Below are 23555 nucleotides of genomic sequence, written 5' to 3'. Positions count from 1 at the left end.
GGTGGTGTTCTTCCACAGTAACCTAGCTCCTTCTTGGGGGCTCCTGACAGTTAGGGCAAGAAAAATTGATGTAATCGCATTGGCTGCCTTCATTTAGAACACAGACGACCTGACATCAGTCCTGGAGCGACGACAACTGATGCAGAAATACTACGCATCTGGTATTCGGGCCGACTCAGGGCTACCCCAAATGTGATGACTGCAACAGTGAATACACTCTAACATCTACATTTATGGTAAGTGTACACAACTGTACTTTCCTTCATGTCTCTCAAACCACATTGCTGCTATTCCTCTCTGCCTCTGCCTTTCCCTGTTCGCCCCTTTTGTTCAGTAAGTTTTCAGGGTGCTTCAGTAGTGTTATTTTCATGATGTGAAGTACTAATTCCTTTGTGGTATGATGAGCTAATGTTCACATGTGTAGAAAGATTTCTGAATAATTTCAAAGGTTCTAATCAAGTCATTACTAAGTGTTTCTGAGTATTTTTGGTGCACTAAGTTGTGTGCCTGTTGGTTAAATGTTGTTATGAGCTACCATTATCCTTCTTCAGTGATACTATCCTTTGTCCTGCCTCCTCATCACCCTGCTGATGTATTTTCTTCCTTCTGTATCATTATTTCTTCCACCTCTGCATTTGCACAATTTCTAGAATCAGGCAACAAATGCAACTAAGTTTAAATTAAAGTACATGCTTATGGTAATATCTTGGGATCTGATTGCTTTTGTCTGCATTACTCTGCCTCACTTCATGCCACTGTGCTAAGCTATGTTTAGTTAGTTTTTGAACAAGATAAAGAGTTAATGTATGGATTACAGTGGTCAGTGGGGTAATGAAAATGAATACATACATTCATGTTTGATGAAATCTGCTGTTCATATAATAACTATTACAATTATGGCTTTCTACATAGTGTGCTAATGTAATACTCTGGTATAAATGTGTTTCCTTGGCTTGCGTAAATGTTTAAATACATATTTATTTTTTATTTATTTAACATTTGTTTACTGGCAAAGATCAACTGGGACAGAGCCCATTTTCAGGGAAGGCCTGGGGAGAAATGCTCCAGGCGCATGTCTTTGGAATGTGGGAGGAAACTGGAGCACCCGGGGGAAACCCACATAAACGCAAGGAGGACATTACAGACTCCACACAGAAGGCACCCTAGCCTAACCCTAAGACCCTGGGCAATTTAGTAACAAATGCCAATTCTTTCTAATAATATCATAGGTAATGTTGATATCATTTGAGTAGGTAAGATCTACCCTATTGATCCTGTTAGTCTCAATCATACTTGTTCAACTGAGGCCCTCTGGAAAATATGGTTTGGCTGCAGTATCACGCATAGAATGTACTTGATTCAAACTCATTTGGACATCCTTCTTAGGATACCCACATGCTGCAAACTCTGTACTCATACTATCTACCAGGGCTTCGTATTCAGTATTAACATTGCAAAGCCTACTGGCTCTCATAAACTGCCCTTTCATAATTTTTCTCATCACTGTCCAGGATGCATAATAGACCTATGTAAAATCACTTTCTTCCTGCAGGGTTTCCTGTACATCATTGTATTAAAACCTCAAAGGTCATCTGTCTTAACTGAAACATCTAAAAAATCAATACTATTATATGATCCATGATGAGTGAACTTCAAAAATGTGGTGGTACCATGCAAGGACTCTGTAAAAGCATTCAAACTATCCATTGCACCCATTCACAGAATAAAAATGTCATCTATAAAATGCCTGTATAAACTCACAAATTTGGAAAACTGATTGGTATTCAGTACTTGTTTACATACCCAGTAAGCAAAAATAAGGTTGGTGTAGCTGTTGGGCACACACCGTGCCCATAGCCACGCCAACCTTTTGCATATAATATTGACTCCCAAAGATAAATACATTGTTCTCATGAATTAGTTCTAACAAGGTACAAGTAAGATCTATCCTACTGGTGGTTAAGTCAGTATATTCTGTAGAGTCGAGTGATATTCTCATTACCAATATCATTTGGTATGACTATAAAAAGAGAATTTACATTGAGGGTCACTAAACAAATATTACTGACATCCCTTTTAACATATGACCATTGATATAAAGCTTTGAGAAATTCTTTCTTATCTTGCAGTACAGTTGGTATCACATTCAAGCCAGATCTAAGTGTCTTTTCGACATAAATGGAGAATGGTTCCATAGTCCAAACTTTAGAAAATACAATTGGACACACTGAAGTTTATTCTGATCCTTATGGATCTTAGGAAAACCATAAATTATTGGTATTGTTGGATGTTCCACACAGAAGTATTCAAAACGTCTCTTGTGATAAGCCCTGTCATACTCTCTAAATAAAATTGTCTGTCCATAACAACTATGACTCCTCCTTTATCAGAGGAGTGAATCTCTATATGTGATGCTTCATGTAGTTCTCTTAGTGCAATCTGTTCATCACAAGATAGGTTATAAAATGAAAATCTGTTTTTTTGTTCAGAGACTCAAAACTTTCAGTTTCACAAGTGCTAACAAATGCTTCCAAGAATGGATGTATGTTTGGAGTAAAAATAGTTTTTTTTTTTGTTTTTTTTTTTTTTTTTATGTTTGGAGTAAAAATACTTGGTTACTTAAAAAGATTTTCCTCTATAAGGAAAGCACATAGACAATGATATATTTCTTGAAACAGTCTTAAGTCTTGAGTATATCTGAAACATTAGAAGAAGACAAAAATGCAGCCCCCTGTTCAACAACGGAAGTTGTGCTTCAGTGAGAACAATAGATGAAATATTGAATATCAGTTGACTTACTAGTGTGTTTTGTCCCTGTCGACATCCCTCCTGTTGTCACTGATTGATCCATTCGATGTAAGCACCCCTTCCTTGAATGACTCTTGGAACATTCTCTCGAATGCCCCTTGTCTATAGGTAAAGGGGCTGGGAGGTAAAAAGGCATACTAGATATCACTGGTTGAGCTGTATGCATAGATGGATTCAAAGATATGGGAGGGGCGTTGTTAGTCAGTCGCATTGTTTCTAGATGCAGGTACTTCAGTAGACTTCACTGACTCTCCAATGATGGGAGATGGGAGTTTTGAGTATTCATAGCTCTGCTGCAGTCCTGCTTAGACCAAGAGAAGACATTCCCATTCTTGAAATCTCTGAGCTCTAACTGTATTTTATAGCTGTCTCCTGAAAATTTGTTTAATATATCTGTCTATATGGCACATATTTCTCTAAATAGAGTCACTTCCAAAGGTTGGAAAAAATCTATTCAAAGACATATGTAAGCAAACCCAGCTTGCAAGTTAATAGATTGCCACTGTTTCAGAAGTTCTGTATATGCAGTACCATTTCTGGGCATCTTCAATATTCGAAAGCTCAATGATAATCTGTTTGCGCTATATAATTCCTCATCTTTTTTTTCTAGTCAGCTTGTCCTCTTTTGGCGTTTAGATTATTACCATGCTCTGCTCTCCAGAGATGCATTTCCCTTATTTTTACACACTACTGCTTTGTTGCACTTACACATTTTTCTTCGAATCTGTCTTTCCTTTAACCATTGTTATGCCATTCTTTCTGCTTTCCTTTCCTATAAGTACGTGTTCTAAGTGATCAGGCACATTTTCACTCGGAAGATCATATTCTTTTGCCTTCACTCCTCCCAGCCTGTTATAGTTACAGTCTTTGGAACTTCTGGGCTTAATTTGGACTTTACAGGAATTGGTAAGTGATTGATTGACTGTATTGTTTTCAACAGCTGAATCATTATTACCATTGCTGTGTAGTTATTGTATCGCCAGTTTTACTCCATCTGTCAAACAAGCCCTAATATCTCTCTGTAAGTACCAGTACTTTATTTATGTGGTTCTTTTAGTATTACATATACGTTTATCCCAGTTTTTAACAATGTTTGTTCTCTAGCCCTTATCTCCTCCTCCTTATCTACCCGGGTTCCGGTCAGAATTTCGAAGCTCAAAACTTAGAATTTCATATGATCGAAGATTATATATTCGAAGTTTCAAAACTTTGAAATCCTGAATGGAGATCAGCATACAGAGCAGACCGGGGGATTTCCCTTGTCCTCGCTGTAGTGCGATCTCAGAGTTGGCATATTTAAGTTGCGAGGGGTGTGGGAGGTGCTGCATACACATGTTTTAGTGGTTGGTTGGTGTTTTGTGGGGGGGGTTCACAATTTTGAGATTGCAAGATCTCATGATTCTGAACTCAATATTCTGAAACTCGAGATTTTGGGATTTCAAAATTGTATAGTGAACCCATCTACCCTTATCTATAGAGTTTTCTTATAACTGCACTCCAGTCATGACTGTCTTCCAGATTTTCTGAATTCCTACAAGACTATTCCATTTACTGTATCCTCCTGTAGCCACCACATTAGCACAGGAAATTAAGCATGTCCACCTCATCCCCATGTTTTCTCCACACCCATTCTTACCCTTTCCCCTTATTATCAGATCCACTTATGGTGAAAAGGGAAATTCATACCTCAGCCACTTTCTGCTGCACTCCCCTATGATACTCCTCTCTTTATTAACACCTCTACTTTTCCATCTCTAACAAGTTCCCTTTACATACATTGGATCTTTCCTTCACGTCTTGTATCATGAAAAAGGAAATTCCTGTTAATAGAAAAAGAGTTTTGTCATTGGGAGTATGCATTTCCTGTTGCCTTACCACTTCAGTCTTTAGTAATAATTTTCCTACTAGCATCCATTTTTTTTTTCTAATTCCATTTCCCAAGTAAAGTCTTCTTGGTACAGTATTCCCCTATGGCAGAATTTTTATTTTTTTGTCTCTCCTTGATGTAAGAACTTTCACCAATATTTTGCATCCATTTTAAATGGGTCCACTATAATGGTTAAGGTCTTTACCTCACAACTACAATGTACAAGATTTGATTCTGACCTTTGAGTGTTAGCTAGACTTGTAATAGTCGGTAGGCAGATAGCTTAGTATTTACCAATGAACAATGAACCTGTGATATTTGTCTGCATCTGGCTAATTTTTTATTCATAGGTTCATAGGTTGGTACTAGGCTGTTGGCCCTAGGGCCTATACAAGCCTAGCCATAACAATTCAGAGGATATTTCTTCCCACAATATTTACTTCCCTGGACCCCTGTCTAGCAGGGCGACTGACGTGGTCCCCGAGGTGAATTTCCTATCTCCCATCCAATCGTCAAGGTTCCTTTTGAAGAGGGCCAAGGAGGCATTCTGCTTGACATGTATGGGCAGTCTATTACAAAGTATGGGGAGTCTCTGGGTCAGGCACCTATCCCTCCAGCATGTTTTGTTCATTATGATGACTAGGTTTAGATCCCTGGAGCGTGTGGCTCTGCGGGATTGGGATTTCTTTAAGTGGAGCATGTCCAATAGCTCAGGGTTTGACATGGCCTTGAATGTTAAGCAGATATCACCACTGAGTAGACAATATGCCACAGAGTGTAGCTGGAGTTTTTTTTGACGGTCAGCATAGGGCATCTGCTTTAGGCCTGTGATTCTTTTAGTGAGGTATTTCTGTGGCCTTTCCAGCTGTTGCAGATGTCTTGTGAGGTACATACCAAACGGGGCATTGTACTCTATAATGGGTCTAATGAGGGATGAGTACAGTGGGACAATGACCTCCTTTTTTCTGGATGAAAAGCCCTTAGTGATGAGGTGTGCCACATAGAAGGATTTCTTGACTGTTGTGGCGATGTGGTTATCGAAGGTGAGGCCACTGTCCACCTGTGTCCCTAAGTCTCTCATCACACTTTCAGTGCTTAGTGTACTGCCACCTATGTGATAATTCATGGGTACATGTTTTTTCCCAATGGGGATAACTATACATTTCTTGGCATTAAGCTTGAGACCAAGGCTCTGGCACCAGGCATCAGTTTCTGTAAGACCCTTTTGTAGAATATCCACATCATTTGGCGATTCAATAATAGCTCCAAGTTTGCAGTCATCTGTGAACTTTATTAGCCAGAGTCCCTTAGTGTTGGCCTGTACTTCAGAGAAGTAGATACCAAACAAGAGCGATCCCAGGACTGAACCCTGAGGTACTCCACTTGTCACCTGTCTGGAGCTGGATTTGGAGTCAGCTACTTTTACAGTCTGACTTCTGTCAGTAAGCTAGTTGACAACCCATCGAATGACGTAGGGATTCCTTTCTTCAACCACTAGTAATGCAAACAACTTTGCCTTTTTCAGTCTTATTTTTCCATGTTTTTGAAACTTTTCTTTTACTCTTGCTAGCCCTTCTCCACAAGTTGCAAAGAGTACCCAAATTTATGAGCAACTATCCCCTCTTCAGTTTCTGTGTTAACTCTCTGATGTCTTCTGACATCATTTTTGTCCTAGAAGCTTATCTGATTGACGTTCTCACCTGTTATTTCAAAGGCTTAAATGAGTCTGTGTGTGTGTGTGTGTGTGTGTGTATGTGTCACACACACACACATATATATATATATATATATATATATATATATATATATACACACACACACACACACGTACACACGTGTGTTAGTGCAGAACTGTTGGCGTTGAAGTGCTGGTACAATTTAACAAATGTCTTTTCTAGCTTATTTTTTTCTATGATGCAGTGAGTGGGAGTTCTTTTGTTTTATCTATGATTGATCTTGCCTTTATCGAGTTCATATGCACAAGTAAAATATACACCTCCAGGAGTTAATATGAATCCACAAGATACACCAAAAGACAGATTTGCACACAGAGTGTTTTTAAGTTTACAAATCATGCCCAAAGTTCAATCGATAAAGGTGTTCAGGTGTTCATCTCACCTTTTTACTGTGTCCCAAGATCTTCAAGTTACAAGTTCCTTCACAGTGTGTAAGAAGAGCATTTAACATAGCCGGTAGACACTAAGCAGAGGGACAGGGTTTGAAGAACTGTGACCTCTGGCTGCATGTAAAACAAGCAGACAGGCAGGATAAATTGTTCATTTTGTATCTGTTTTCAGATGTGGTGCTCATTATGGACGAGTGCCAGTTGTCTGCATGGCTAGCTAGACAAAATATTAACAAAGAGAATATGATACGAAGCATGGTAATGGATCATCTTAAATTGCTAAAAAGATATTACTAAACACATGCTTGATGCACGAAGTACAACTTATATTTCTCTGCTGAAGTTCTTGTATTAATAATAGAGCATTTACCTCATTGCTTCCTACAAGAATATAGTAGTTAGGAGAGTAGAGTTCCTGTGTATCCTATAAAGTACAATCATCTTTTAAGGAGACTGCCCTGCACTCCTGAAATGAGTATTCTTGTTACTGTTTTAAAGTCTAATTTCTGAAGTCCTGATACAGATACATTCATAAAACTAAGGCATGTACATGCTTGCGTGATTTGGTAAGCATGACAGTGAAGTGGTCAGCATGGGATGCCTAGAGCTGGAGTTATTAAGGAGTGTTTACAAAAAGTTATGAAAAAATAGAACATAGTTCCATGTTAACATTAATAATGCAAAAACGGGGTATGATGCTCTCATTTTGGGGGTGTTAATAAAAATACATTAATACATGACTGTTTATCCAAAGATATTCCAAAAAGCACTCTTTTGGTAAAGCAGCTATGACTGTTAATTACATTTTGATAACTGCATTCATTTTGTAAAAGCTGTGTGGCCCACAGGTGAACAAGTGATGCCATTTCATGCAAAACATTAAGGCTCACAGTGCTGCAACTGATTGCCATGTAACATAAACGGTGTCATTGATCAATATTGAGATTCATCATATTGATCACTGTTGCAGCAGCCTTAGCTGTATGGGTTTTGTCCTGCCAAGGGCATAACAGCCAGCACCTTCCATGTGCACAAACCATCAAGCAGCTCAAGCTGAACTGACTAAGATAAGTTTGTGTGTGAAACCCTTCAGAGCTTTACTGTTGCCGAAGAGTACACTTATCTGAGGCTTTCAAGGATCAACTGTTATCTGCCCAGCAAAGGAACAGAACAAGCCAAGTTCCATTTGGGTAAAAAAAAAACTTCTATTTTCTTATCTGTGTTGCTGTTTTATCACCTTCCTCTACAACAAAGTTATTTTAAAGCTAGGAGTTTGTTTGTTTGTGTCTTTCGGCTTTTCCCGGTTAGGGGTCGCCATGGTGGAACTTCGGTCCGCTAATGATTGTCAGTAGATTTTTACGTCTTTTAATGGACTGTCACAAGACTAATGTACCTTTAGATGGAGCTGTCATTTTCCTTGTCAGTTTAAAAATGCTGTAAATTGCCTGAGAATAATTTTTCCATTGAGAAGTTCTGTTTATATTACTTTTGCGGGACTGGCATAGTGTTTTAAAGTGCTTTTTACTCTGTTTTTCTGTCAAAAAGTAGCTTTTGTAAGCTAGTAGTGTTTACTGTCATTTGCTGCTTGCCTTAACCAGGAAAGTGGCACCATTTTTGTCTTGAATATGGAACAGACTACTGGTTGGTTATCTTCCAGCTACAAAAAAGAAAAAAATTAACCAAACAGCCTTTACCAACACAGCAGGCTAGTAATTTGCCTCAGCCACATGCGAGTGACTCTGCTGTGGCCATTTATTATACCTCAGACTACTTATCTTTTACTATGGATCTTTCTGGTGTAGCACCTGCAGCCACTATGGGCTGAGGGTTAGCCACCTCCTCTGTGGCTGTAAGGGTGCCCTCAGAGGACAAGGGAGAAACGATATTTTTGGTCCTGGGAGAGGGAACTGGAAGTTTTCCCTTTTCCCTCTTGTGTTAGAATGCTGTACCCATCCCTGGGCCAGCTGATGCTGCCATTAGTAACACAGCTGGACATATTTTTCCTGTCAAAAAGAAACAAAGCCAAGCCCATATCTGCTCCTTCTCAAATTTCTTTAAATAGTAGTAATTTACTTGGTCTGGCTCAGAGTTTAATTTGGGCTATTGATCCTTGTAAAGTAGATTCCAGTAAAAGAAAGAAGGATGCCTCTTTTCTTAGAGATTCGGGATCCTGAATCTCAGCAGGAAGACCCAGTGATGGATTCAGTGTTTTTTCCTCAGATTTTTGAGTCAAACTCAGAGGAGAGGTCAGTTTCAGGTTCTCCCTGTGGGAATTCTTTTTCTCTGAGTCTATTGCTAGACTGTACGTTTTCAGTGGGAGAACACTGAGGTTTTCACAATTCCTCAGAAAATACTATGAGTTATTACAGAAGGATTTTCCAGATCCTATTCCCAATTATCCTATTCTGTCTGCTTTAGAGGATGTATATTACTGCCTGCAATTTTTCTGATAGTCAGCCAGTCCATAAAAAGGCGGATAGACTGAATAAGATATGTCTTATCTGCAGTTTATTTTTGTGAGGAAAAATCTGCTTTAAATAATTTAGTTTCTTCTGTTGCACAGATCATTACTCAATGTTTGCATGTGCATGACTCTGCTGGTACTTCTTCCAGGGCTATGGCCACTGGTACTTTTTGCATGGCTGCATTCTCTGAACCTCCCAGATGTTAAAATGAGATTTTAAATTCAGCCTTGGATAGAGATTTAGTGTTTGGCCTCTCTGATGCAGAGGTGATTAAAAAGTGTGATGAAAGCAGCAGGCTTATCCAAGGAATATCTAAGATTTTTTTCATTCGTCCTTTTCCAAATTTTCCAAGGAGTTTTCTATCGCTTCATCCAATTTTGGCAAAAAAGCAGACTAAACGTTCTCAACAAAGCACAGGTAAAAAGATGTTTAAGAAGAAATGACAAAGGGGGTGTTATAAAAAGAAATCTCAAACAGTCCAAAACCAAAGACAGTCCAACAAGTATTAATGGCTATTCAAGAAACCTTGTGACCCACTTCCACCCTGACCCCTTTTTTTCTTCCAAAAAGTCTGAATCTCCATTTTTCTTTAGCAACAGATAGTTTCAGACAACTAGTTTCTGAAAATAATTCATCAGGGTTGCAGATGGCAGTGGGAGGAAATTTCTCCTTTCCAGTGTGTCATTCCTCATTCTCTAGCTCACACCTTTTTGTTTCCAGCAGTTCTTCATCACATGCTATTGCAAGGAGTGATGGACCCTGTTCCTCCCTCCTAAGAGGGGGAGGTTTTTATTCAAAGATATTCCTAGTACCAAAGAAAGAAAATCTTTGAAGACCAGCTCTGGGTCTTTCTTTACCAAACTTATTTGCAATAGTGCCCAAATTCAAAGTGATGTCACTTTACAAACTGTTACCTCCTCTTCCTCTTTCAGGTTTTCTGGTAACACTAGACTTAAAAATTGCTTATTGTCACTTCCTAACTCATCCAGACTTCAGATGTTTTTAAGGTTTTGTGCGTCTGTCTTACCCTTTGGACTATCCACTGCACCAAGAGTGTTCACCAAGTGTCTAGCTCCACTCTTCATTTCTCATTGCAGGCTACAGAGTATCTGCATTTTTCCATATTTAGATGACTTGCTTATCTCGCAGAGTCTTTTTCAAGGCATCAGGAATATCTCTCTCTTGTGTGAGAGATCTCTTACACAAGCTAGGATTTCACAAAACATTAAAAAGTTTTTCTTCACTGTTTCACACAGGATTGTATTCCTGGAATGTCAACCTAGACACCTCAGTCCAAAGAGATTTTCTTTCACAGGAAAAAATAGATCTAGATCAATTTCTAAGGTTTCCTACTCGGACTTTGGTCACTATGAGGGAATGCCTCAGGATTCTAGGTCTCATTGCATCTAATATTCTCATGATATCCATGGCAAGACTCCATATGAGAAAGATACAGTGATATCTGAAATCTCTTTGATCCCAGCACCAACAGTCTTTATCTTTTGAAATCCCAGTGTTTGGATTTGTCAGAAGATAAATCATTTGGTGGAGACAACAGATATTCTTAAATGTAGGTCTCCTTTTCTCCCACCTACTCCAAAGCAGTCATTCACCCCAGCCACTTTTGACTTTGCTTGGGTCACAGTTTTGGGAGGGATAAAAGTGCAGGGGGATGCAGGCATGCAGGCACATAAATATCAAGTAGATGCTTGCCCTGATCAAGGCATTCCACTCTCTGAACCATCTTTGGTCCCCAGGATTTCTTCAAGTGGTTACAAACAATACCATGGTCATTTGGTACATCATGTAGGGGTCAAACAAGTCACACCCCCTCTGTGAACTAGCCATGTAAGCTGGGATATAGCTTCACAGCGCTATCTCACTCTACAGGCATCCTACATTCTGTCAGAGCAAAGTCATGCAGAAGACAAGCTAAGCAGGACCAGGGCAGACCTTCATAAATGGAAACTAGATTAAGGGTCTTCCAGAATTTGATCCATTTGTGGGGAGTTCCTCATGTAAACCTCTTTGCCTCATCTCTGAACAATTGACTGATTCCATGCATGAAGACCTCGAATATGGATTCCTCTTTTTTTCCTTGGACAGGAATGTTCCTGTATGCTTTTCATAGGTTCATAGGTTAGTACTAAGCTAACTGCCCTTGCAAGCCATTTTAAGCGTAGCCAGTTATCCCTTGTGAAACTCAAACCCTGCACCTTGTGTTTGTAAGGCAAACACATTAACCATTAGCCCACCCTCCCACCCTTTCCACTAATAACTAGAGTACGTATGAAGATTCAGAGGGAATCCCCCAAAGATCATTGTGGTGACTCCGTTCTGTCACAGGCAGCCATGGTTCTCCCTTATTTTGGAAATGGCCAGGGGCAATTACCACAAGCTTTCTCCCAGACTGGATCTACTCAGTCAAGAATTGGGGTGTTTGATACACCCCAACATAAGTCAACTTCACTTGACTGCATGGATGATAGGGTCTTAATTCTTTTAGACATCTATTTACTGAGGACATGCAGCAGAACAAATGGAGGCAAGGAAGCCTGCTACTAAAAAAATCAGGTATTAGCAAATGGAAAAGGTTTTCTAGCTGGTGCCTGTATCATAACCAGCTTCCATTCAGGGCTAGTTGCTCCCTGGTTTTATAATATTTCTGAACTACTATTATATTACCTTTCTTATTCCTCTATCAAGGTACATTTATCAGCCATTTCAGCACGTCTGCTCATAGATCTTCCTCTTTAAATGAAGTCTCATGTCAAAATGTTTTTGAAAGGGGTTTTACATAAGAGGCTTCCAAGAAAACCAGTGGCCCTCCCTTGGCATCTTCATTTTGTGTTAGAGAAGCTAACACTTGCATCATTTGAACCGGCTAATCTGTCTGACTTGAGGCTCTTAACATGAAAAAGTTTTACAGATTGCCTGCAAGAAGGGTGTCTGAGATGCAAACTCTTATGGTGAGTCAGCTGTATCTCATTTTCCATGGAGGCAGTGTTTCTTTGAGGATTACTCCTTCATTTATGCTTAAATTGGTATCCAAATTTAATTTAAGTCAAAGTATCCATCTCCCTATTTTCTTTCCTGAACCTAAAAATGATGGAAAAAGAACACACCATGAATGTCCACAGAAAACTAAGGTACTGTCTTGACTGACCCTAAATCATTCAGATCTTCAGTTCAATTAATTTTTTGTGAAGTTAAAAATGGACAACCTGTGTCAAAACAGAATATTTCCAAATAGTTGTCTAAGACTTCTACGTTTTTCCATACCATAACAAAACTGTTCCAGGTAGGATCATGGCCCAGTCTACCAGGCCTTGGCTTCATCTATGGCTTTTTGATAAGGGTCTGATTCTAGAAATTTTCTAGAAGCCGCTACTTGCTTCTCTGTGCATACTTTCACAAAGCAGTCTAAGCTTGATTCCTTCCCTAGGTCCAGATAAGGCTTTGGTATGTCCAAATGGTTGTCTAAGACTTCTACCTTTTTCCATACCATAACAAAACTATTGCAGGCAGGATCATGGCCCACTCTACAAGGGCCTTGGCTTCATCTATGGCTTTTTGAAAAGGATTTGATTCTAGGAATTTTCTAGAAGCCGCTACTTGCTTCTCTGTGCATACTTTCACAAAGCAGTCTAAGCTTGATTCCTTCTCTAGGTCCAGATAAGGCTTTGATAGGACCATTCTCCAAGGCTTCTTGGACTCTTCATCTTCCACCTTCCAAATATGGTAGGCTAGGGTAATTTACCCTTGTAGCTAAGGCTAATGCAGCACTGATCAATATGATGAACATCGTGCGGTTGTGTAAGTGAAGTTACCATAACAGTAGCTGTTCGAATGACCACTGCTGCAGTAGCCACCCCCTCCCTCCACGCTCCTTGTTTTTTGGTGTGCTTTTTATGCCAGGGTTTGGACATGTATTTTTTGTTGTTCCTAGCTTTGACCTTATAGGAATTAGCATCTCTCTTTTGGCAGGAAAGCTGTGATGGACTTCACACCCAAACTCAAGCTGCCTGACATTTTGAGTATGTGGAAGATGCCCTGAAGCTTTGGAAGCTGTCCGACTGTTATATCCTTGCCAAGATATAACCCATATAGCTAAGACTACTGCAGCAGTGGTCATTCAAAGGTTATTCAAACATCTACTGTTATGGTAAGTTTACTGACACAACTGTACTTTTTGAAATATTGTGAAATTATTTTATGCATAGTTTGTTTTGATTTGGTAACATTATAAGGCAACAGTATGACATTCCCTTTTGCCATACATCATTGAAAAGCTCCTTAACTGCTATCGTGTCTACCAAAGAGGTATTATATTTTACTTGTTTTCTAACTCGTACCATTTATCAGGTATTATAAACCTAATGAAAGTGTGATTTCACTACTGTAGTTTGGAATAAAGCTGTCAGGAAACAAGTGGTCTCCTGGCTTAGAAGATTTCAGAAAGCAAAGGTGTTAATTAGACTCCTTCTTTTCAGGATTAAATGAGATAAGTACTGCATATTCTGTCCAGGTAATACAATTGCTGGAGATTTCCAGTTCTTTACTTTTGAATCGTAAACAGGACCTGCCATTTGGCCATCAAACTGTGACACGTTTAGTGAATTATCACCCGATGGTAGCATAAAATAAACAAAATAGTATTAACAGACGTGACCTATACCATAAGAATGGAGTATCCAGAAAAATGTGTCTCATCCAGAAGTTTACATGAAATGAATTAGTGTTAAAGGCCTTTAATGATTCATGAGTAACAGAGATGAACTGAGCAGCCAAATGCTCTGGATTATGCAGAATGCTCTGCATTCAACCATAAGTGAACCCATTGTTCTGCACTGAACAGCTTTGGCTCTGCTACACAGCTTTTGTTTGGTTTACATACCACAATTACTGCCAGTCGGCATTGTGGTATACAAACCAGTCAAATAGCTTTTCTGCTTTTCTGCATTGAACAGCGTTGGCTGTGTTTTTTGACTGGCTCATATACTGCAGTTACAGTGAATTGCCATCGCGGTATATGAACCAATCCAATAACTGTTCCTGAGGACGTGAGCGAATGACAACTCCCAAATATACATGACCATTTCCATTGCTGGTATTGTAGTTTTTTTTACCTTGGTACTGTTTTGCTTATTTTATTTTTTTCCCTGTGCTTAAAAGCATACCCCTCAACCTCTGGGTGTGTATTGGGTTTTTGACTTATTGTTAAGAGTACAAATGGTCCTTATATGAGGACATGCAAATTCATGTGTGTTTCTCATATGCTGATGACCTTGCTTTGTTTGGGGCATTCTTCATTTCTTTCTGACAATCTCATGTATTCAAAAATGAGTTGCGTATGGGGATGCAATCCCAAGCAAGTATTTTTCTTTCTATATAGAGAAATGGGAATTAGACTTTCTATACCCAACATTTGAATTTTTACAGTTCTGTTAAATACCAATGAAAAATCTCAAAGCACTGGAAAAGTCCATGTATGTCCATGGACTGTTGTGATGCAGGCAGTGCCCATTTGTATCTGGGTAATTGTACTGTAGGCAGTATGTGGTCTTGAGCTCAACTATCCACAATACTAACTCTTACATACAGGCAGTGTTAGTCACAAGCAGCATAGGAGTGAGAGTTGTCAGGTGAGGACTATGCACATGTAAGACAGTATTCTGTATGAGCCATCCATCTTCATACATGGGAGTTAGCTAACATCTTTATTTTTTATTTTATTTGTTTATTTAGTTTAGTTTAAGTGCACTTTGGAGCTCAAACATACAGCATATTCTTGCTATATATTCAGTTGCCTGTGTCTGCAAGAGAGTGTGTGTATTATTAAATACTTACATATGGTATATTTTAGTTGAAAGTCCATGGCCGTTGTGAAGGTATACTTTTCGCACAGTGCAAAAATAAGGTGTTCCACATTTTGACTGTTTGCCACACATTGCTATGGTCTGTGTTCCACACTGGCCTCTTAGCAGGTTGAGACGTATGGAGATGAAATATCTAGCTAAGCATGAGTTTTAAATTAAATTTAAACGATTTATATTTTGCATCAGTCAGGTCTTGTTACTTAATACAACTGTATATTTCCCTGTAGTTTGCATGTACAACAAATTCACTTCCTTTTTGCAGCAAGTGAATCTAACATTTTATCGCTGTTTCCTCCTAACCCCCTCCATTTCTAGATCCCTAAATTTATTGTTGCTCAAGTGAGGAATTTAAATGTGGAAAATCAGAAGAAACTAGCAAGAGATAGACCTATGAAAAAATTGCTAAAGAAGAGGATACCTGAACGGGATAAGCAGGACAAGCAAGATAAGAGCCTTATAGAAGTAAGTGAAAGTTGGTTGTTTTGGTTGCTAAGTTAAATGTGTCAAAAAGTTTTCAGCATTAACTGTTCTGCTCTTTCTCATGGACTATGTAGCTTGTCTCAAGTCTTTGACTTTCTTCCTGACCCTTACTGTGTGGATGTCTTCCTGACCCTTACTGTGTGGATAATGAACATAAAATCACTGGTTTATTTATCAAAGTATTTTTGCAAATGTCATATCCAGAATGAGTTGCTGAGTTACATGCAGCTCATCTTTAATGTGTCATGAAACATTGTTATAAAGGATGGTTTAGTTCTTCCATGATGATAATAAGCAAACTTTTAAACTGAAAATATGTTTCCATCCTTCCTCTCTCCTCCCTCCTGCTGTTAGAATAACATTGCTGTGTGAAATGGAAAATGGTGGACGTAGGTTTGAAAACTGATGCTTTTGATAGAATCATTCTTACCTTCACTTTTTTATAGACTTTAAGAATGGAAGTTATGTTTCTAGTACTTCGGCTTACCTTTTGCACTATAGAAATCCCTTGAGAACTATGTAGACAAATACATACTTGTACCCACACCTCTCAGCTGTCCAGATTTTCAGAGAATGTCCAGATTTTTGGTCTGTTCCTCATAAAATTTCTGTTTTTCTAGCAAATCACTGGGATGATCTGAGGAATGGAATCACTAAATAATGACATACATTCGAGTTTTAGACTTTATATCCTCAAGAAAATGTATTTCAACACAAACCCTATTATTCTAACAACTTTCTAAGTTTAAAAGAGTAATATTTGAAGTTTGTCCCTATTTTGGGCCTTTATCCCCCCAATATGTCAGGCTTTGTCCAGATTTCTTGGGCTAAGAGGTTGAGAGGTATGCTTGTGTACCTACGGCAGCAGTATTATAGTTACCATCTTACACATGGCAAGTGATTACTCATTAGTGCACATAATGAAAAAAACTGGTTTTAGCAAATTAAGGTAACTACTTGGTAGGTGAAAGCGTCTGGCTTAAAAAGCAGAGTGGTAGAGTTATTGATACTAATGCCATGCAAATCACATAGGATGATAGTCTTCACAATGCATTTTGAATTCTTGAACAGCAGATACATTTAGTGATTATACACTTCTAACCCCAACATTTAACATTTTCTGATCTAGCAACTCCCTTTTTCCATTTCATGGAAGTAAATGTGTGTGTTCTAAGTGTGAACTTAAGTAAAATTTACACTTCCTTATCACATTTCTAGCAAGCTGTTCTGTCCTCAAAATGCCCTTCTTTCAACAAGTTCAAATCAAACTAGTACTCTGGTTTTGTGCATGATTTTGACAGTTTTGCTATAGTTTTAATAACTGAAACAATAAATAATAATAATCGGTATCTTCACTGAAGTGAATTTTTCAAGTTTTTCTCCTCAGTAAATAAAAGAATCATGTTTAGATGTGGGAGCTAAAATGATCCAGCAGAGAGGTATCTGAGAGCCATTCCAAGAGCACACTTGTTACACAGTAAGTAAGTAAATAAATACCCAAGTACTGGGGTTTCCTGGGTCTGTCCAGCTGTCTCCTAATACTGTAGCTACATTTTCTGGCACTCTCTGCAGTTTACTGATCTGGCACCCCTTTGCAACTCTTAAGATGAAGGGAAAAAAGTCCTCTTAAAGTTTCCTGAACACCACCACTACACTACGACCTCAGTAGCATCTGCCGATTGCACTCCCTAAAACACTGCACCCTGGGTAGCTGCCCCTTCACGCTGTGCTAGCTACACCTGTACTGTTGCACAGCTATGTAACCCAACTCATAAGTAGGTGGTCATTGGCTGATCACTCAGCACTATTCTTAACTGAATTCCAGATCATATTACATCAAAACTAGTGATGTGACAACAAGATTGATCACAAACCTTTGGCTTGAGGTGCTTTGATACCAAGTAAGGAAATGGTCTTACTCTTATGGCTGAAAGTGAGTGTTAATAATAGTGAAAGTAGAACATGTCGTAGCAGGTTTGTTGCTCAACATCCAGGAAACTAAAAATATGCCATTTAGCCCTGTTAGTAGATGGGGAAGAAGTGGAGACACTGACAGATTTTAATTTTTTGAACTCAACGATCACTATAGGTAGTGATTGTGACCATGAAATTAATAGATACTTCTTTTTGGAAGAAACAATATGGCAAATCTTGGTAAAATATTAAAGAACAACATATTGTTAACAAAGGATCACATAGTCAAGGCTATGGTTCCCACAGTAATAGGATGCGGCTGTGAATATTAAATAAGTAAAGCTGTGTACTGGAAAATTGATGATCTTGAACTGTGGTGTTGAAGAAACCTTTTGGGAATTCCATAGACTGCAAAAGGATCAAATCATTCAGTACTTAAGGAAATGAACCCAGACCATTCTGTGGAGATTCTGATAACTAAACTAAAAGTTAAGTACTTTGGCCACATAATGTGAAGGCAGGATTCAGTAGAGAGGAAAGGACAGTGATGATAGAAAAGATCAAAGTCAGAGTCTAGGATGGATTGACTGCATTACTGAAGTTATGAACATGAATTTACAAGAACTGAAAAGCCTTTGTTGATGGACAGGACTCTTGTTGTAAACTCCTTGAGATCACAAAGAGTTGGGCTCAGCTAAATGACTAAACAACCAATACCTAATGACTAGTCTTATTTTTATATGTTGTGCTCATTACGGTCAATACTTGACTGGCACAAAAGTCTGGTAACAGTTCACCATCTGGGCTCTTAAGAGTTAAAACACCCTTCCTAGTTTGACTCCTTCATGTGTGTCACTTGTTCCTTTGATAAGCTTTGATGTCTTCCAGCACAACAACAAAGTCACTAGATAATTTATCCAGCACCATAGCCATGATGTTTGTGTCTAAGAAGGCCACTAGACATATATGCACAAACAAGAAGTAAGAGTTCTTCATTTGGCAACTCAGTTTTTTTTCCCCTGCTGCCTGATGACCATCTGACTCTCACATATTCTGTTGGCCTATGCAGTCCACATGTACCAGGATAATGACTGTCTGAAAAGGACAACCATCAGGAATTATTTGATTTTTACTTTTTCTTGCTCTGACCCCATTGCACATATATAACACAGCTAGGATTAGGCATGCAGTTGCGATCAGCGAGGGCATATCACTTCACTGTCCATGAGTGATGTAATCCTTCAGGACGGTTCCGCAGCTCATTGAAGGCAGCACTCCTATTGTATGTCTAGAATCCACCAGAGATCTCCCATGAGAATATGCACTATCAGTGTATGCTGCCATAAACCCATGAAAAGAGGAAAGCTGACAAAGTTGCATCAGTCCTTTCCTCCCTCATACCAGCTCCAACAGGTGATTAAACCACTAAATGAATTCAGATCACCCAGGTCATAGTCCTATCTTTTTTATTCTATGCCACTCAAGAAGGCTTTCTTTAACTCACACTTGTATCAGTGCCACTTTCAGCTGTACTACACCCACCTGAGAGCTCCTGACTATCACTGTACCCAACCTAGCCTTAGCCACAAGAGCAACTCTAAGATTAAAAGATAGACCCCTCCCATTTCAGATGGTAGGGTCCAGAACCAATGTTGTTTGTAGAGAAATGTAGCTGGTTATCATACCTCTCAGTCTGTTAGTGCAGGAAATCTGGGCAAAGCCTGAAAAATGGGGGGACAAATGCCCAAAAATAGGGACAGATTTTATATATTACTTTTATACACTTAGAAAGTTGTTAGACTTACTGGGCTTGTGTTAACAAACATTTTCTAAAGAATTTGAAGTCTGAAACTTAAATGTATGTCATTATTTGGTGACTTCAGTCCTCAGATCATCCCAGTGATTTGTTAGAAAACCACAAATTTTATGAAGAATGGACCAAAAATATGAGGCAAAAATCTGAACAATTTTGTATTATTTATTTATTACTTAACTTTTATTGACTGGGAAAGTCTGACTAGGGCAGAGTCTGTTTTCAGCAGAGACCCAGGGAAAAATGCTCCAGTCTTTGGAGTGTGGGAGGAAACCAGAGCACCCAGAGGAAGCTTACGCAAAAGCAGGGAAGACATGCAGGCTCCGCACAGCAGGCATGCCAGCTGAGAATCTAATCCGAGAACCTCTTGCTGTGAGGCAAAAATGTTAGCTGCTGCAACACTGCACCACCCTGTGATTTTAACTAAACAAATTAATCATGACAATAATTGTATTTTGAAATTGGTGAGCATTAAAAAAAGAACAATATGAAGAACAAACAAGAACAACTAATTATAAGAGTGTCTACTAACAGAGAAGAATTTCAGAAATTTCTTATACATTAAATTGATGCGAGTATAGCTATTTTTATCAAGAAGTTCCTTAAAATTTGCTCATATATTATAGTAGGAGGTGATTCTAGCAGATCTTGATTTAATGGTAATAATTTCCAGATGATATACTTTGTTTGCAATATTTTTGATTTTTTTGAGAGTGTAGCTTCATTCTTCCAGTTGTCGGTTCTAACTTTCCTCACAATTGATAAAATGGACAATAAAAGAGGGCATTTCATTCTTTTAACACAAACAGGAATAGTGGTATTAAAAAGAATTACCAACTTAGATAAAACTGTCCCCAAATATAGCCTGTAAAAAAAGATTAATGTTATTCCAATAAGGTGTAATTACAACACAATCAGAGAACATAGACTGCCAATCTGCTTTAAGCTCCTTACTTCTCCAACAAACTTGCTTCTTTTTAAACATTAATTCGGTTTTATGAAGTGTGAAGAAAGCTCTATGCAAGAATTTCCAAGTAAAAAGTTTCCATCTGAGAGAGAAGTCTGTTTAGAAGATATTAAAATGATTTTTATCTTCTTCATCTGGCAGTTTGTTTTTAACATGAGTAAAATAGTTCCAATAATTGTCATTGCAACTTTTTTTTTCCTCAACACTCTATATAATTTGGATAAAAGACCCTCACCCAGTATGTTTTGTTGCATTAATAATATTAAAAAGTTTGGGATAAGATCTCTTACCCTTGGTTGCATTAGCATAATTTTACCTTCTACATATTGTCTGCAAGATTGTACATCCAACCACATAGCTTTGCTTAAATCATATTAGCTATGATATAATCAATGGAATGTAGTTTTTCATTATTCATTAATTGAAACCAATATATCATATTTTTTTAAATGCAATCATTGTGTATAACTTTGAAGTGAAAAAAATAGTTTGAGTGTATGCTATAGGTAAAAGAAGTAAAGTCCATGCCATATATGTTGGATTTCTATAAATTAACTTTCTAAAGGTATTTAATATAGTAGAAATAAAATAAAAGTCAGTTGTCTAGTGTCTTCTTTCTGAAAAGTATTTTTTTAGCAACCAGTGTAAACTATTGTGTAGTATAAGATTATGCTTAGAGTTTTTTTTTTACTTTATGAAAAAGCAACCTAGAAACTCTTCCCACCTCACTGTGTAAATATTATTTATCCAAAGAGATATTTTTTTTTTATAACTGATGATAAATAATATAATTCTAGATCTGGTAGTCCAATCCCTCCAGATGTCCAGTCCCTTATGTGATGAGTTAAAGCAATTCTAGGTTTATTGGGGAACCAAAGAAATTTTAAAATTAAAAGTATTAAATTCTTTAATACATGTTTTAGATGGGGGTAAAGATAATGATTGAATAACATTTAAGATTCCTGGTAAAATAATCAATTTGATTATAGATAGTCTCTCTTCCACTGGGAAAAAAAATGTGTTTCATTTCTTTATTATATTCTTTATACTGATTATGTTAGTATAATTGTAATTTATTATGTTATCTGTTATAATTATCCCTAAATGGTCCATTTTTCTCTCTTTGACAATGTATTTAGTAAATCTATCATCTCTCCTACCAGTATTGGCATTTATGGGTAGTATTTTTGTTTTGTTATCAGTAAAGGAAAGGCCAAATTTTTGGAACACATCCATTGCCTTAAAAACAGCAGAAAGGGAACTATCACTGTCACTCAATGTCAGAAGAATGTCATCAGCAAATAACTGAATTTTAGAAGCCAGAATTGAATTTATGCTAATGCTTTTTATGTCTAAATATGACATAAAATCAAAAAAAAGTTCCATAATTAGAGTGAAAAGCAGGGGTGAAAGGAGGACATCCTTGTTTAGTTCCTTTCAAAATGTGCATTGAATCAGAAATAAAAGTACCTATTTTAACATATGCAAAACAATTGTCATAAAGAAGATTTAAAAGATGCGTAAAATTACTTGGAAAAAATGCATTCCTCTAAGATTAACAAAAGATGCTTCTAATTCACAGAGTAAAAAGCACTATTAATGTCTAGACTTTAATGTTACATCATTTTTTGTTTTGTTTATGTAATAAATTGTTGTGATTATTTTTTGATATTGTCTTAAGTACTTGTATTTACAATAAAATTAGTTTGATCCTCATTAATCATGGAAGTTAGAATATATTTTAATCTATTTGCATGAATTGCCATGAGTAATTTGTAGTCCACATTTAAAAGTGAACTTGGGCTGTACAAACAGCATTCAGCTAGATCGTTGTTAATTTTTAACATTGGTGGGATGAGAGTATATTTCCAGGAGGGAGGAACTTTTTGTTAAGTCTTTAACTATAGAAAATACTTTGTGTAATATGTTTAAGGCTTCTTTATGTAGTAAATTGTAGAGTTCTGGTTTAATTCCATCATTACCTGTTGCTTTGTTAGCGTTTCATTTGTTAATTTGAGTTTGAATTTCATACATTGAGACAGGTTTATCAATTAATTTCACTTGGTCATCAGCTAATTTTTTATATATATATATATATAAAAACTGCTGGAATCCAAACAGAAAAACAACCAGAACCAGTTAACCACTGTTTTATTCACAAAAATTTAGCACTTTCATGTGTATATAGCATACACTTCTTCAGAATAAAAAACATTCAGAAAAACTCAGTTTAAATAACCGACCAATAAAATCACATGACCCATCAACACACCTATAAAAATCAATTCTTAAAGGCATCTTTCTCACTCTTTCAAACATATACATATGAATGTACAAAAGGAAAAAAAGAGATATCATATTATATCACTAATATATTAAAAATATTATTAAGAAAATGCAACATGTTGGCTTAAATACAGTGAGACATAATCCTTAAAACACAAGCTATAGATAGGGACTCATTTAAACCTGGGAGTGAGGTGGCATTTAATTTCAATTGCCAGTGCAACTCCCTATGTTCTACCATATCACGCCACGGCCCTCCCAGCAAATTCCGATGTATGGTGTCGATTCCAAAAAATAAAAAAACATGATCTGGATGTTTTTGTAAATGACTATACAAGGCATTAATAGTTCTCATACGTTTGATGTCATAAATATGTTCATAAATACATTCTCTAAAACTACAAATAGTCTTTCCAACATAAAAACTTGGGCACATTTTACATAATGCTATATAGATCACTCCTATTGATTTACAGTTACAGAAAAAAGTGTGTTCTTACTTTCATACCATTAATAAAAAAACTCATGTTTCTCTAAAATATACTGGCACAAATTGCAAGTACCACACTTGTAAGTACCCCAAGCCCTTTCACTAATAGTTGTTAATTTGAGTTTGAATTTCAGACATTGAGACAGGTTTAATTAATTTCACTTGGTCATCAGATAATTTTATTTTATATATTTTTTAATAAAAGTTTTGGTTATCCCTTATGAGTCCGTTATTACATTACACTGATTGATTTTATTCTAATAATTTCTAAATTCTTTTAAAATATCTTCTATTTCCATCACTTTTCATTTTCTTTTATGTGAATAAATCTCCTTTATATGGTTAGACTTACTAAGTAGTTTTGTTCTTTTAGCTAACTTTTATGGATAGATTTTGGGTTAATAGAGAAATTAATTATCTTCAACTTTACTAGATTAATTCTAGTTTTATGATTTAAAATT

At 37.3% G+C, this 23555-nt stretch overlaps 1 protein-coding gene across 1 annotated transcript in view; it reads left to right on the top strand.

Annotated features, from left to right (window-relative positions):
• Nucleotides 1-23555, top strand: part of ARHGAP18 (Rho GTPase activating protein 18) — a 965702-nt gene that overhangs the window by 865026 nt on the left and 77121 nt on the right. Inside the window, exon 12 of the mRNA XM_044064446.1 lies at nt 15460-15606. Within this exon, the coding sequence (XP_043920381.1) occupies nt 15460-15606 (147 nt within the window). The remainder of the gene's footprint in view (nt 1-15459; nt 15607-23555) is intronic.

Source organism: Protopterus annectens, chromosome 1.part0 (assembly GCF_019279795.1).
Source record: "Protopterus annectens isolate FY-2018-M chromosome 1.part0, PAN1.0, whole genome shotgun sequence".
Classification (NCBI taxonomy): Eukaryota; Metazoa; Chordata; order Ceratodontiformes; family Protopteridae; genus Protopterus; species Protopterus annectens.
This window is presented reverse-complemented; position numbering and strand designations above follow the sequence as displayed.